Source organism: Procambarus clarkii, chromosome 2 (assembly GCF_040958095.1).
Source record: "Procambarus clarkii isolate CNS0578487 chromosome 2, FALCON_Pclarkii_2.0, whole genome shotgun sequence".
NCBI classification, from domain to species: Eukaryota; Metazoa; Arthropoda; class Malacostraca; order Decapoda; family Cambaridae; genus Procambarus; species Procambarus clarkii.
In genome coordinates this window covers 48,997,704-49,015,160 of record NC_091151.1, presented here as the reverse complement: position 1 = coordinate 49,015,160, position 17,457 = coordinate 48,997,704, and the positions used below count along the sequence as shown (strand labels likewise).

Here is a 17,457-nt window from a genome sequence, read left to right as displayed (position 1 = left end):
GGTAGTGATAGTCTCGTTTGTGGGGTAGCGATAGCCACGTTTGTGGGTAGTGATAGCCACGTTTGTGGGGTAGTGATAGCCACGTTTGTGGGTAGTGATAGCCACGTTTGTGGGTTAGTGATAGCCACGTTTGTGGGTTAGTGATAGCCACGTTTGTGGGTAGTGATAGTCTCGTTTGTGAGGATATTTTGTGTTAGCCATCACAATCCTGCTGATTCGGCACAATCCTCACTACAGCTATTAGGCCACAAACACTTAATAGTAGCACAACTACCCCCTCCCCCCCGCCCCCCTGCACCTGCAGCAGTCTCTACCACAACTACCATCATCGCCAACAACTACTCCAACCCCTCCCCCCTCCCCTCCAGAAATGCAGAAACAGCACCTAGCGAGATAATAAATTCCCAGTTAATATGATCATACAACACCTGGTTGATACCTGGTTGATACCTGGTTGATGGGGTTCTGGGAGTTCTTCTACTCCCCAAGCCCGGCCCGAGGCCAGGCTTGACTTGTGAGAGTTTGGTCCACCAAGCTGTTGCTTGGAGCGGCCCGCAGGCCCACATATACCTGGTTGATGGGGTTCTGGGAGTTCTTCTACTCCCCAAGCCCGGCCCGAGGCCAGGCTTGACTTCTGAGAGTTTGGTCCACCAGGCTGTTGCTTGGAGCGGCCCGCAGGCCCACATATACCTGGTTGATGGGGTTCTGGGAGTTCTTCTACTCCCCAAGCCCGGCCCGAGGCCAGGCTTGACTTCTGAGAGTTTGGTCCACCAGGCTGTTGCTTGGAGCGGCCCGCAGCAGGCCCACATATACCTGGTTGATGGGGTTCTGGGAGTTCTTCTACTCCCCAAGCCCGACCCGAGGCCAGGCTTGACTTGCGAGAGTTTGGTCCACCAGGCTGTTGCTTGGAGCGGCCCGCAGGCCCACATATACCTGGTTGATGGGGTTCTGGGAGTTCTTCTACTCCCCAAGCCCGGCCCGAGGCCAGGCTTGACTTGTGAGAGTTTGGTCCACCAGGCTGTTGCTTGGAGCGGCCCGCAGCAGGCCCACATACCCACCACTCATGTTCTCTCCCTGGCGTGAAGGTGTTGATTATTTTAATTTTCACCGCGACGGAAAGCCGCTTGCTGTCCACACACACTGTCCATTTCTAGCCTCCAGCCCGTCACTCTCTCTCACTCTCCGTCTGCTCTACCCTTCAGAATCATCTGGGGCCAGATTCACGAAGCAGTTACGCAAGCACTTACGAACTTGTTCATCTTTTTTTTTAAATCTTTAGCAGCTGTGATTGCAATTATTTAACAGTTAATGAACTCCGAAGCACCAGGAGGCTGTTTATAACAATAACAACAGTTGATTGGCAAGTTTTCATGCTTGTAAACTGTTTAATAAATGTAACCAAAGCCGTCAAAGATTGTGGAAAGATGTACACGTTCGTAAGTACTTGCGAAACTGCTGCGTGAATCTGCGTACCTGGTCCCCTCTCCGTCCACTGGAGCCTCCGGATTGTCAATATGTGTTTCGCCATATTTTAATGTGTTAAGCAAATTTTGTTTAGAATGAGTTTTGACGGGAATATGATTAGTTTTTAGGGAGCTTCGCAGACTTTTTGTTGTTCACCTTGTTACACTGAGGATCTGGTGTGTTACAGGACCATGTTACACTGAGGATCTGGTGTGTTACAGGACCATGTTACACTGAGGATCTGGTGTGTTACAGGACCATGTTACACTGAGGATCTGGTGTGTTACAGGACCATGTTACACTGAGGATCTGGTGTGTTACACTGAGGATCTGGTGTGTTATAGGACCATGTTACACTGAGGATCTGGTGTGTTACAGGACCATGTAACACTGAGGATCTGGCGTGTTACAGGACTATGTTACACTGAGGATCTGGTGTGTTATAGGACCATGTTACACTGAGGATCTGGCGTGTTACAGCACCACGTAACACTGAGGACCTGGTGTGTTACAGCACCACGTAACACTGAGGACCTGGTGTGTTATAGCACCACGTAACACTGAGGATCTGGTGTGTTACAGGACCACGTAACACTGAGGACCTGGCGTGTTATAGCACCACGTAACACCGAGGATCTGGTGTGTTACAGGACCACGTAACACTGAGGACCTGGTGTGTTATAGCACCACGTAACACTGAGGACCTGGTGTGTTACAGCACCTCGTAACACTGAGGATCTGGTGTGTTACAGCACCACGTAACACTGAGGACCTGGCGTGTTATAGCACCACGTAACACCGAGGATCTGGTGTGTTATAGCACCACGTAACACTGAGGACCTGGCGTGTTACAGGACCACGTAACACTGAGGATCTGGCGTGTTACAGGACCACGTAACACTGAGGATCTGGCGTGTTACAGGACCATGTAACACTGAGGATCTGGTGTGTTACAGGACCATGTAACACTGAGGACCTGGCGTGTTACAGGACCATGTTACACTGGGGATCTGGTGTGTTACAGGACCATGTAACACTGAGGATCTGGTGTGTTACAGGACCATGTAACACTGAGGACCTGGCGTGTTACAGGACCATGTAACACTGAGGATCTGGCGTGTTATAGGACCATGTAACACTGAGGACCTGGCGTGTTACAGGACCATGTAACACTGAGGATCTGGCGTGTTATAGCACCACGTAACACTGAGGATCTGGCGTGTTACAGGACCATGTAACACTGAGGATCTGGTGTGTTATAGCACCACGTAACACTGAGGATCTGGTGTGTTACAGGACCATGTAACACTGAGGACCTGGCGTGTTATAGCACCACGTAACACTGAGGATCTGGTGTGTTACAGGACCATGTAACACTGAGGATCTGGTGTGTTACAGGACCATGTTACACTGAGGATCTGGTGTGTTACAGGACCATGTTACACTGAGGATCTGGTGTGTTACAGGACCATGTAACACTGAGGATCTGGTGTGTTACAGGACCATGTTACACTGGGGATCTGGTGTGTTACAGGACCATGTTACACTGAGGATCTGGCGTGTTATAGCACCACGTAACACTGAGGACCTGGCGTGTTATAGCACCACGTAACACCGAGGATCTGGCGTGTTACAGGACCATGTAACACTGAGGATCTGGCGTGTTACAGGACCACGTAACACCGAGGATCTGGCGTGTTACAGGACCATGTAACACTGAGGATCTGGCGTGTTACAGGACCACGTAACACCGAGGATCTGGCGTGTTACAGGACCACGTAACACCGAGGATCTGGTGTACATAGGACCTGTCCTCGTGTCACTCTCCTGCGCAAGTATTCCTGCATTGCTTTTCCATGAAATATTTTTCATGTACAGTTTTTTCCAGGAAATAATTTTTTTCTCGCGAGCAGTTTCAACCGTACATATTTTTGCCTTTTTTTCGCGAACCTTTTCTCGCTAATCTGTGTGTATGGAAGGTTTTTGCCGGCTGTTTCTGCTGGAGAGTGAGCGTGACGCCGCACTCTGTAGCGGGGAAGATGATGTTTCTGTTCGAAGCCTCGACACCTCGTAGCCTGGTGGATAGCGCGCAGGACTCGTGATTCTGTGGCGTGGGTTCGTTTCCCGCACGAGGCAGAAACAAATGGGCAAAGTTTCTTTCACCCTGAATGCCCCTGTTACCTAGCAGTAAATAGGTACCTGGGTGTTAGTCAGCTGTCACGTTGCTGCTTCCTGGGGGTGGAGGCCGGGTCGAGGACCGGGCCGCGGGGACGTTAAGCCCCGGAAGCACCTTAAGGTAGGGCATCTCAAGGTAACCCATTGGGTGTCGGGAATGAGGAAGTAAAGAGAAGGGGTGCTTTTTTGTAGGTCGTCGTTCGCATCCTCCCGTTCCCTCTTCCCCCGTCCCCTTATCCACTGCTTTAAAGAGCCATTGGGGGCTCTCTATGGCCTCGGGTTGTCCTTTGGATAAATCACATTATGTGTGCATTGGCCATATATATATATATATATGTATATATATGTGTGTGATGTAAGTACTATGCTAACAGTCACTAACTCCATGGAAGGCTGGCTTTAGAGTAGGCAGTGAAAGTAGAACTCTGGAAATAATCAACAGGTAAGCTAATTATGTTGATCGCAGGTGAACATCGCTATTTCCTATGAACTTCATAAATTCCATTAGACTGCCTAAATTCATGTGATCTTCGACTGCCCAAAATCATGTGATGTTGGTCCTCGCGAGAGACTGGTATGGAGAGACAGGGAAAGATAACTTATGAAAATTATTGAACTGTGCAGGAGATAACATGACGGAGAGAAAGCGAAAGATAACAAGTAATCGGAGATATCGAACTGAGAGACGTGACCAATGGCGGGTCTCCCAGGATTCGGTCCTTGGGTCATCAATGTTCCTAATTGAAGTAAATGAACTTCCCGAAGGAATGAACTCATGCATGCTAATGAGCAAAGAAAAAAAATATCCAGGACTTCAGAGAATTACAGGAAGACCTCAACAGACTCCGGAAGTGGGCAGTCACTTGGCTGTATTTCAAGCACAAGAAGTGTATGTTATTGATGATGAGATGTAGATAAAAAAAATACCAGAAGATTGTACACCATGATTGGAAAGCAAGGGGAAGAGTCAACATACTGTTGAAGTGTACTACTCACTGCCACGCCATGTAAATAGGCCGCGGACTTGGGTCTCACAACTCTCGAAACTCAACATGAGCTACAGGTACACACACACACACACACACCTGCTCTACCATTCATCCACCATCACCGCCACTACCACCATCACCACTATCGTCACCACCATCACAATCGTCATATGTGAACAAAAGGGCTTCAACAGCCATCTAGGCTTGAAGAGCGATACCAAAACGTCCCATTTTAACCCTTGTGAACAGAACCCAAAAGAGACCTCTTTACCCTAGTCCCCCCCTCCCCCCTAATCCCCTCTACCCCCTCCCCCCTCTACCCCTTCCCCCCTACCCCCTGTCCCCCCTGTAGGAGGACAAATCCTACATCTGTAGGCACTCAATGTGGAGACATATTTGATCTTCCTAATCTCTAGTTTTTATCAAAGTGGTGCGAACAGAACCGCGTTTGGGGGGGATTTTGAAGCTGGTCGTTAAATTTCCATTGGATCGCTTCAGGATTTTTGGATTTGCTGAATAAAGCTTTATTTTTGTTCCATAGGGGGGGAGGGGAGGGGAGCGTGCGCGCTGAACGCTTTATGTTAAAAGGTTCATTTAGTTTCATTTATATAATTTTTTTTTTTTTTTTTTTTTGCGTTTTTAAACGTTTTTTTTTATTGTTTTTTTTCATGTTTCCTCGTGGTTTAGAATGTTAGGTGTTTTGTTAACGTCTTCTGTCTCCTGTCTCGTAGACCCTCAAGTCTCCTGTCTCACAGACTCTCCCGTCTCCTGTCTCATAGACTCTCCCGTCTCCTGTCTCACAGACTCTCCCGTCTCCTGTCTCATAGACTCTCCCGTCTCCTGTCTCACAAACCCTCCCGTCTCCTGTCTCACAAACCCTTCCGTCTGCTGTCTCGCAAACCCTCCCGTCTCCTGTCTCACAAACCCTTCCGTCTCCTGTCTCGCAAACCCTTCCGTCTCCTGTCTCACAAACCCTTCCGTCTCCTGTCTCGCAAACCCTTCCGTCTCCTGTCTCATAAACCCTCCCGTCTCCTGTCTCATAGACTCTCCCGTCTCCTGTCTCACAAACCCTTCCGTCTCCTGTCTCACAAACCCTCCCGTCTCCTGTCTCACCAACCCTTCCGTCTCCTGTCTCACAAACCCTTCCGTCTCCTGTCTCGCAAACCCTCCCGTCTCCTGTCTCACAAACCCTCCCGTCTCCTGTCTCATAGACTCTCCCGTCTCCTGTCTCACAAACCCTCCCGTCTCCTGTCTCATAGACTCTCCCGTCTCCTGTCTCACAAACCCACCCGTCTCCTGTCTCACAGACCTTCCCGTCTCCTGTTTCACAAACCCTCCCGTCTCCTGTCTCACAAACCCTCCCGTCTCCTGTCTCACAAACCCTCCCGTCTCCTGCCTCACAAACCCTTCCCGTCTCCTGTCTCACAAACCCTCCCGTCTCCTGTCTCACAAACCCTCCCGTCTCCTGTCTCACAAACCCTTCCGTCTCCTGTCTCGCAAACCCTTCCGTCTCCTGTCTCACAAACCCTCCCGTCTCCTGTCTCACAAACCCTCCCGTCTCCTGTCTCACAAACCCTTCCCGTCTCCTGTCTCACAAACCCTCCCGTCTCCTGCCTCGATTACTGCCGAGTGAACAGCGGCGAACCGTTTAAAATTAGAGCCCTGATTTAAGCCTCGGTTTTTAGACTTAAATATTAAGTTAATAAAGATCATGAAATTGCATAGAAATATTTTGGAAAGTAAAGCAGTATTGGAAGTTTTATTAATTTGTGCATTAACTGTATAAAATGTAAAATATCTCATTTGCAGGTTGTGCTCTGAAAGAATGAGAGCCAAATGTATGCAGATGTAATTTGCTTTGATATGTAAATGTGGCTGTAGGGTGGAATACTTGAATATAATGATCTATCGTTAACAAATATCGCAGCCGGCTATTGTTAATATCGAGATGCGTTGCTCTCTGGGAGCCTGCGTTACTCTGTGACGCACTGCACGCACACACTCACACACACACACACACACACACACACACACACACACACACACACACACACACACACACACACACACACACACACACACACACACACACACACACACACAATTTTTCATTCATTGTTTACAATTCACATTGTTTACAGCAATGACAAGGAGTCATTGCTGTAAACAACCGATGGCTGGAAAGGCGGGATCCAAGTGCCAATGCTCGATCCTGCAAGCACAAATAGGTGAGTACAAATAGGTGAGTACACCCACACACACACACACACACACACACACACACACACACACACACACACACACACACACAGGGGCCGGTGCCCGAGCGGACAGCACGCTGGACACGTGATCCTGTGGTCCCGGGTTGGTTCCCGGGCACCGGCGAGAAACGATGGGCAGAGTTTCTTTCACCCTAAGCCCCTGTTCACCTAGCAGTAAATAGGTACCCAGGAGTTTGTGAGTCTTGTGGGGTTGTATCCTGAGGGAGGGTTAGTAGGTCGACCTTGAGGGGAGAGGGGAGAATCTCTATATATTAGCCTAACATGTATATATATATACACTGGCTGCCTGCCCCGGACACTGTATTATTAAAAAAAAAACGATTTACATCGTATGTGAGCGATACGGAGTTGCTCTCCTCAATTTAGTTGAATTAATAACATGAACACTGCACTAGAAAGGTTTTTAAAATGAGTAAAATGTCAAGCCAGTTGTGGGCGGGTATTGTGAAGTTAGCGCTTGGTGCGTCATAAGTCACTGAGTGACACTTAAGTGTGAGCAGGACTAACTGCCAAGGTAGACTTGGGGGTGACACTTAAGTGTAAACAGGAGGAGTAAGGAAGAGGGTCTGAGGCCGCTCTTAAGAGTGGTGATCTTGAGTCTTTACTAAAATTCAACAGTTCATTATCTTGAGGTTATCTTGAGAGAGATATTCGGGGCTTAGTGTCCCCGCGGCCCGGTCCTCGACCAGGCCTCCACCCCCAGGAAGCAGCCCGTGACAGCTGACTAACACCTAGGTACCTATTTTACTGCTAGGTAACAGGGGCATAGGGTGAAAGAAACTCTGCCCATTGTTTCTCGCCGGCGTCTGGGATCGAACCCGGGACCACAGGATCACAAGTCCAGCGTGCTGTCCGCTCGGCCGACCGGCTCCGTCATTATAAAAGTGTCTTTAACGTGGGCTTCCTTTCCCTCTCTCTCTTTTTTTTCCCCTCTTCTCTGTCGTCTTCCCTTTTCCTCTCTTCTGTATCACATCCAAGTATGGTTGGATGTGGTGAATTGTTCCATTGATGAAGCATGGTTGGTGCTATATTGTTCCATTGATGAAGCATGGTTGGTGCTATATTGTTCCATTAATGAAGCATGGGTGGTGCTATATTGTTCCATTGATGAAGCATGGTTGGTGCTATATTGTTCCATTAATGAAGCATGGGTGGTGCTATATTGTTCCATTAATGAAGCATGGTTGGGGCTATATTGTTCCATTAATGAAACATGGTTGGTGCTATATGGTTCCAGTAATGAAGCATGGGTGGTGCTATATTGTTCCAGTAATGAAGCATGGTTGGGGCTATATTGTTCCAGTAATGAAGCATGGTTGGGGCTATATTGTTCCATTAATGAAGCATGGTTGGGGCTATATTGTTCCATTAATGAAGCATGGTTGGTGCTATATTGTTCCAGTAATGAAACATGGTTGGTGCTATATTGTTCCATTAATGAAGCATGGTTGGGGCTATATTGTTCCATTAATGAAGCATGGTTGGGGCTATATTGTTCCATTAATGAAGCATGGGTGGTGCTATATTGTTCCATTAATGAAGCATGGTTGGGGCTATATTGTTCCATTAATGAAGCATGGTTGGGGCTATATTGTTCCATTAATGAAACATGGTTGGTGCTATATTGTTCCATTAATGAAGCATGGTTGGGGCTATATTGTTCCATTAATGAAGCATGGTTGGTGCTATATTGTTCCATTAATGAAACATGGTTGGTGCTATATTGTTCCATTAATGAAGCATGGTTGGTGCTAAATTGTTCCATTAATGAAACATGGTTGGTGCTAAATTGTTCCATTAATGAAACATGGTTGGTGCTATATTGTTCCATTAATGAAACATGGTTGGTGCTATATTGTTCCATTAATGAAGCATGGGTGGTGCTATATTGTTCCATTAATGAAGCATGGTTGGTGCTAAATTGTTCCATTAATGAAACATGGTTGGTGCTAAACTGTTCCATTAATGAAACATGGTTGGAAGTGCAAAATAACAAGCTGTACTGTACGAGAATATTGTAATAAATATACACTTAACCAAAAAAAGAAATTACCAAGCTAATAAATGTTCAATAGAGAACTTTAGTAGCGAGTTTCAGGGGACCAACAGTGTGGTTGATCAGGCTGTCAACGAGGGCCGGGTTGCATCAACCATTGCGGAAATATGTACACCTCCCCCCCCACACTTTGGAGGTGGATAAGCACCTCCAAAGGATACCTGATCAACCAGGCTGTGACTCGTACGTCAGGCTGCGAGCAGCCGCGTCCAACAGCCTGGTTGATCAGTCCGGCAACCAGGAGGCCTGGTCGACGACCGGGCCGCGGGGACGCTAAGCCCCGGAAGCACCTCAAGGTAAGGTAAGGTAACCCCCCCTCATTCCTGTTTGATGTTTTTTTAGTAAACAATGTCTGAACAACGAAGCAATGTAAGGTTGTTTACACACAATAATAACCTTGGGTTGTGAAGCCTTCAGGCCCGTAAACTGTTGACGTAACTGTCAGTCGAGCTTGTCACGGTTAATGACAGATGCACAGGTTTCGTAAGTGGTGGTGTAAATGGTCGATTAATTCTGGTTTAGAGGATCTGGTCAGTGTGCTGTGTTCCCTCCAAACACACACCGAAACTACGACGTTGGTGCAACGTTCGAACAAGTTTTAACACCACCTAACCAGTTATAACAACCAATATATCAAGTTGTAACAACGTTCCAATACGTCATAAACACGTTAAGCCAAGATGTAACAACTTTATTACAAGTTGTTACAAGCGGAAAATAGAGACAGTTTCGGTTTGTGTTTCCAGGGTTTGCTCTTCTCTCCTTTCCTCTCCCCTCTTCTCTCCTTTCCTCTCCCTCTTCTCTCCTCTCCCTTCCATTTTCTCTTCTCTCCCTTCCATTTTCTCTCCTCTCCCTTCCATTTTCTCTTCTCTCCTTTCCTCTCCCTCTTCTCTCCTCTCTCTTCCATTTTCTCTCCTCTCCCTTCCATTTTCTCTCCTCTCCCTTCCATTTTCTCTTCTCTCCCTTCATTTTCTCTCCTCTCCCTTCCATTTTCTCTCCTCCCTTCCATTTTCTCTCCTCTCCCTTCCATTTTCTCTCCTCTCCCTTCCATTTTCTCTTCTCTCCCTTCCATTTTCTCTCCTCTCCCATTTTCTCTCCTCTCCCTTCCATTTTCTCCCCTCTCCCTTCCATTTTCTCTCCTCTCCCTTCCATTTTCTCTCCTCTCCCTTCCATTTTCTCTTCTCTCCCTTCCATTTTCTCTCCTCTCCCTTCCATTTTCTCTCCTCTCCCTTCCATTTTCTCCCCTCTCCCTTCCATTTTCTCTCCTCTCCCTTCCATTTTCTCCCCTCTCCCTTCCATTTTCTCCCCTCTCCCTTCCATTTTCTCTCCTCTCCCTTCCATTTTCTCCCCTCTCCCTTCCCTCTTCTCTCCTCTCCCTTCCCACTTCAATTTTTTTCATAGTTTTTAACATTTTCGTTTCTCCCATCTCGTAATCTCACCCTTTCCCTTTCGTCTCGTTTACTCTCTCTCTCTTTCCCTCTTCTCACCTCTACTCTCGCTCTTCCATTCCATTTCCTTCCCACTTTTGGCATTCCCTCTATTACCCACCTTCCCCTCTACTCTCCCCCTTCCTTCTCTCAGGAAGGGGAGAGCCTCTGCCACTTGTCAGTAGGAACTCCTTTAGTGTATTTATATTTCTCAAAAGAAATTTAAATACATTAATAATTACTAGTTATAATCCATAATTATTGAATATAATAATTTATTATCATTATTACAAGAAAGATTTAACTGTAGTGTCATTGTATTTGTTGATTTGTATAGTTATTTGTAATATATGGAGTCTGTCAGGGTTAGTTAGAAGAGAATCCTATATATATATATATATATATATATATATATATATATATATATATATATATATATATATATATATTTGTATATTATATACAGGATCGGGTTGCCATCTGTATGTCGTATGTTTTGTCTTAGTGGTGTGTATAGGCCGAGAAACAATGGGCAGAGTTTCTTTCACCCTATGCCCCTGTTACCTAGCAGTAAAATAGGTACCTGGGTGTTAGTCAGCTGTCACGGGGTGCTTCCTGGGGGTGGAGGCCTGGTCGAGGACCGGGCCGCGGGGACACTAAAAGCCCCGAAATCATCTCAAGATAACCTCAAGAATCATCTCAAGATAACCTCAAGATAACTAGCAATGGAAGCCTAACATTTCTACCTTGTGAATTAGCCTGGGAAAATTACGCGGTTTTTGTTACGGTGATGAGTGAGTTGTTAATGTGGCTTTTAAACAGTTGGGTAGTTTGTGTTCTTGTGTTATGGGCGTTGTGGTTGTGGTGTGGTGCTGTGGTTGTGGTGTGGTGGTGTGGTGGTGGTGTGGTGCTGTGGTTGTGGTGTGGTGCTGTGGTTGTGGTGTGGTGCTGTGGGTGTGGTGTGAGGCTGTGGTTGTGGTGTGGTGCTGTGGTTGTGGTGTGGTGCTGTGGTTGTGGTGTGGTGCTGTGGGTGTGGTGTGGTGCTGTGGGTGTGGTGTGGTGCTGTGGTTGTGGTGGTTGTGGTGTGGTGCTGTGGTTGTGGTGTGAGGGTGATGTGGGCGTGAAGGAATTGAGAGTGCGCGTGGTGCTCATGCACTCATTTTATCATGGAGGTCGGTGCTCATCCCTTCCACTCACGCCCCTCCTCCCCTCCTGCACCCCCCTCCTGCACTCCCTCCACCCCCTCCTGCACTCCCTCCACCCCTCCTCCACTCCCTCCTAATTGAATACCAATCACTCCACTTTGCCAGTCATTCATTTCGTCTCATGTTATGAATTAACATTCCATAATGACATGAAATGTCTTTACAAAGTTCCTGCGTACAAAATCGAATTTTATAATCGGGGTTTTTGCCAAATTGGTTACGACAGGTAATGAGACCCCCCCCATACCCCCCCTCGACAGGTAACATACCCTACCTCTCCCACAGGTAACGTTCCCTACCTCTACCCCCCCTCCCCCCCTCCTATCTTCAGATAACGTTCCTTACCTCTCTCGCAAGTAACATTCGTTGCCAGTTCTTTCCTGGAATTGGGATAAACGTGTCCCAATTTTCACTACCTCTTTATATTATTGAACATAGATAATTCGCTCTAAATTGGTGAATTTGGCGAAACAACTGCCGTTCATAACCTGTAATGACCCTTTACACCTCCAGCTAATAGCGCATTTTGTTGAAATGTAAATTTTGCTCGTAATCTCTTTAAGCCACGTATCCAATCTGCATTTTATGTGGGGTCTTTTGCGGTTTTTGTGGCCTTTTTTTGGGGGTCTTTTGCGGTTTTTGTGGCCTTTTTTTGGGGGGTCTTTTGCGGTTTTTGTGGCCTTTTTTTGGGGTCTTTTGCGGTTTTTGTGGCCTTTTTTTGGGGTCTTTTGCGGTTTTTGTGGCCTTTTTTTGGCGTCTTTTGCGGTTTTTGTGGCCTTTTTTTGGGGTCTTTTGCGGTTTTTGTGGCCTTTTTTGGGGTCTTTTGCGGTTTTTGTGGCCTTTTTTTGGGGGTCTTTTGTGGTTTTTGTGGCCTTTTTTTGGGGGGGTCTTTTTGCGGTTTTTGTGGCCTTTTTTTGGGGTCTTTTGCGGTTTTTGTGGCCTTTTTTTGGCGTCTTTTGCGGTTTTTGTGGCCTTTTTTTGGGGTCTTTTGCGGTTTTTGTGGCCTTTTTTTGGGGTCTTTTGCGGTTTTTGTGGCCTTTTTTTGGGGGGTCTTTTGCGGTTTTTGTGGCCTTTTTTTTGTATCGACCTTTTTTTTCAGATAATACTTTCCGGAAGAGGTGTTATGTTTGTCATTGTCTGTTCTCTGTGTTGTGTTTCTAGGGATTTGTGAGAATATATTTCCGCTGGAGTATATATATATTTGAGAATATTACGGGAGCCGGTCGGCCGAGCGGACAGCACACTGGACTTGTGATCCTGTGGTCCTGGGTTCGATCCCAGGCGCCGGCGAGAAACCTAACCTAACCTAACCTAACCAGACCTCCTTTTTGTTACCCCCCCCCCCCCTCCAGGAAGCAGCCCGTAGCAGCTGTCTAACTCCCAGGTACCTATTTACTGCTAGGTAACAGGGGCATCAGGGTGAAAGAAACATTTAGCCCATTTGCCTCCGCCTCCACCGGGGATCGAACCCGGAACCTCAGGACTACGAATCTGAAACGCTGTCCACTCAGCTGTCAGGCGCCCTAGGCGAAGGGCGAAGGTCATGTATCTTACAGGTTCGCCAGTTCGATCCCCAGTGGTCTAAGTGGTTGGGTATTCCAGTTCGTTGTCCCGTATGACTACCAAATGTTATGTAGTCATAATGGCTTGATGTTTTATCCTGGTAATTACCATACGTAAGAGACGGACAGACATAACAGATGATAGTGACTCGAACCCATACTGCCAGGAGCACTATGCAACTGGTTTACAGGAGACCTTAACCACTCGACCAGCAGTGACCGTACAAAAGATGATGGTAGCCGTGGCTATTTGCCCATCATCACGATGGCACTTTGATGGCAATCTTAGGCATAGTTATTTTATAGGATCGCCTCACTTTATGGGGGCCACGTGAGCGACACAAATGCGAACAAGCCAGAATGGTTCCCAGGCACATATGCAACTGAAAACTCCACACCCCCAGAAGTGACTCGAACCTTATATTCAGTTGCATATATGCCTGCGGGGACCATTCAGGCTTGTTCGCCTGAACAAGCGATATATATATATATATATATATATATATATATATATATATATATATATATATATATATATATATATATATATATATATATATATAAGGGAATACCACCTCTGGCTGGAAGAAGGGGGACTTATAGCCTCGGAGGAAACCACACATAACGCATTGGAGGGAATGTAGGTCCCCTCCAATACAGTTTCTGTGTGCTCTGTATGTATATATATATATATATATATATATATATATATATATATATATATATATATATATATATATATATATATATATATATATATATATATATATGCATAATGGCTTGGCGTTTTCTTCTGGGTTTTCTTCCTATTGGGGAGTGTTGTACGTGCTGCTATGGCGGCATGTACATAAATTTAAAAATTTAGTTGCCGTCCGTACCCACAGGTCCGTGGCCTCTCACCGTATATATGGCAGTGTTTGTCCACTCCTACACACGACAGTCCGCCTCACCCACTTATCACATGAATACGGAATCGCACAAATTACTAGGTGCGTATGCAGTGCTGTGAGTTGTGCAGGCTTCCCCTTTGTAGCGTAATGTGTGACTAACCAGGCTGATGGCATGCCTAATCCAACCTCCTAATCCAACCAATCCTGTGGATAACACCACAGGATAGTGTCCATACCTTTAGACACCAGGCGACCTGACCTACTAATCCAAATGACTAATTGATTGGACGGGACTGACTCATTTGGTTGACTTGAGCGACAGACCTATCGACCGACCCTTTCGTCTAACCGGAGTGGCCGAGGCTTGGACTCGGCTCCCCATGGAAGGCGCATGTTCGGGCCGTTCAGGGAAGCTAAAGCCATCTCTCCTCCCCCGTCTCGCATGATAGGGAAGCCACCAGCGTCACGCAATGGGCGTTCCCTTCGGCTTGTAGCTGAATACTCCCAGACTCTTGGTATTTACCTGGATATGACCAGCTGGTGATTTAAGGGGCCCCGGACAGTGTCACCGATGAGTGATTTACGGGTTCTGGGGCCTCTGAGGGGGCCCAGAGTGCCCCCGCGGAGGCCCCCGTGATGTATGGTGTTTGTGTTAGGGTAGGTGTAGAGGCTGGCAGATGCACGGGTCTTTGAGAGAGAGAGAGAAACACACGTACTCGCTCGCACCAGTTTCACCCAACACGCCTACAGGTGTTGCTCAGATACGCTTGAAATTCTCACAATTTCTCATAAAAACAAATGTGAACAATATGCACAACACTCAGAAGCACAATCGTATTTCTTGTGCTGCTTCAGTTTCGTCTTTCCTGAATATTCCTTATCTTCGTGGACCAGGAATCCAAGCCAGGAATTTTGAGCACTTTTGACGTAGATATATCTAATTATATCTATAAAGGAGCATGTCTGTGTGTTTATTTGTCTGTCCAATTTGCAGGACAGGTGCTTGGGGCTAGCCGCAGTCAACTTTTTAAGATGAGACATTGGTGGTATGGGAGTGTCGTAGGTCAGTCGTGGTCGGCTTCAGTAACTCTCCCTTTATATACAGTAACATATCAGCTCTCCTGTTTTTTTTTTCCATGATGTCTGAAATCCTGGTTTTGCTATCCATAGAGTGTTTAGAAATGTTAATATCTTTGTTATATTACATTGTTAGAGAGTGAGAATGATAGTGAGAGAGAGCAGCAGGGTACGGGGATGTTCGTTCAGAGACTGGGCCTACCTTACCTTGCGGTGATTTCGGGGTTCAACGTCCCCGCGGCCCGGTCCTCGACTAGGCCGCCTCGATGCTGGACTGGTCAACGAGGCTGTTGGACGCGGCCTGCTCGCAGCCTGACGTATGAATCACAGCCTGGTTGATCTGTGGTTCCCACTGATCAACCAGGCTGTGACTCAGAGTTCATCCTCGGAACCAACAGAAGGTAGCCAAAGGTAGTCGAGGGGAATAGATGGAGATGAGAGAGGGAATAGAGGAAAAGAACTGAGAGAGGGGATGGGAAGAGAGACCCGGGCACGGCCGGGTTCCCAATCTAGCGCCAGATGTAAAGGAACTTACCATCGGGATTCGTTTGAAGAAGTCTTGGGGTAATATGGTTCCAAAGATGACACAAGGAAGCTTCAGCTTCTGGGCTCCGCCTTTCACTCACCTCTCAGGTATTACAATGGCTCCCTACCCCCTCCCCCTCCTGCTTATCATACTCTCTTTAGTTCATTATACTTGCTCACCTCTCTCTCTCTACCTCTCTCTCTCTCTCTCTCTCTCTCTCTCTCTCTCTCTCTCTCTCTCTCTCTCTCTCTCTCTCTCTCTCTCTCTCTCTCTCTCTCTCTCTCTCTCTCTCTCTCTCTCTCTCTCTCTCTCTCTCTCTCCCTCTCCCTCTCCCCCTCTCTCTCCCCAGTTCCCCTGCCATACACCCCAGCGAGTCCTATTTCCTGCGCCATAAAGGTACTTACGCGTGTTATCAGCGGGATCTCTCCTGTAATAACGTTCAGTAACGCATTTTTTTCCCTCCCTGCCTGTCACCCGTCTCTCTTGGCTCCCCCGTCACCACCACCCCGTCACCACCCCGTCACAGGGTCTGGTGGAATACACCGTCACAAGCTTGGCACATCACATAACTGTGTGCCAGGCTCTGGAAGCCTGGAATCATCCATTGGGCCGTTAGCAAGAACTTTTTCAGTGTCAGAGTAGTTAACAAATGGAATGCATTAGACAGTGATGTGGTGGAGGGTGACTCCATACACAGTTTCAAATGTAGATATGATAGGGCCCAGTAGGCTCAGGAATCTGTATGTAACAGGAGTCGTGCATGAAAAGGTAAGAAGTGAATAATGAAGCAATGTATATGCTGTAAGCATGCACTCATACTCTTTAAGTGTCTGAACTCAGAGTGCTGCACACTCTAGCTTGCAATATATCTGAAAATACAAGATCTAGGGAACACAATTAAAGTCAGATTAAAAAGTGAATTAATCAAGTATATATTTAAAATGATATGTATCATAATTACAGCAATTTAACTTAATGTTCACTCTGTCAAGTTTAATACACATTGTGAGTCACCACACAAGACATTGTGAGCACTACGGCTGTCTGCCTCTCATAATCACACAACACCTTAAGTTTGGAAAACACGAAATAAGTCACCTTAACGTTTAAACTCACCATGAACTGAGACTTAAGTTGGATAGAGAGGGGGGGGGGGCTACAGTTGACAGGCGGAGTCCTCCTTCAGGCCTGGGAAGGCCAGTCTGATGGCTGAAGCCTCTGGCTAGTAATCTAATTCTCAAGTCTGCTCCATCTTGTATGTCTAATATGTCTGTTCTCTCGGATGTACAGTTCCCTGGGTATATATGGGAAAGCTTGGAGCTAAACCCCGCCCACTAAGTAGATTGCCTCAGGGCATCTACCTCCCATGTCTTACACGACTGGCTTGTTTGAAATACACACCTGGCTACCTGTCTGCAATTACCCGGCTTAGCAGAAACAAGGTCAATTCACACGACCTGACCCCTGGTCAACTGGTGGTCATTAACACTCTAGAGGTGTGATTTTGTAATTATTACAGTCTGGCGCCTCAAATTCTCTCTTGTCTGACTGATTCATGTACTATGTGAAATATTAACTAAACACCATTATGGTGTTACATGTACACCAGACGAGAGGCGGGACCAAAGACCCGAAGCTCAACCACCCTTGAGCACAACTAAATGAGTACACAGAAAGAGCTTTAAATTGTCAAGGTCTTGAGTGTATAGATGTATATAGATGTGTGTATATCACGAAAATAAACACGTGATTAAAAATGTGACAGTGTCAGACCACGGAGGAAAATTGAAACAGGAATTTCCTT

The 17,457-nt window shown here is 46.7% G+C and overlaps 2 protein-coding genes across 4 annotated transcripts in view; one reads left to right on the top strand and one right to left on the bottom strand.

Annotated features, from left to right (window-relative positions):
• Positions 1–17,457, top strand: part of LOC123762245 (teneurin transmembrane protein Ten-m) — a 312,258-nt gene that overhangs the window by 47,897 nt on the left and 246,904 nt on the right. The gene's annotated exons all lie outside the window — the stretch shown is intronic.
• LOC123751645 (uncharacterized) lies at positions 7,878–8,873 on the bottom strand. The gene has a single exon (XM_045733732.1). The coding sequence runs from the start codon at positions 8,871–8,873 to the stop codon at positions 7,878–7,880; it is 996 nt and encodes a 331-aa protein (XP_045589688.1).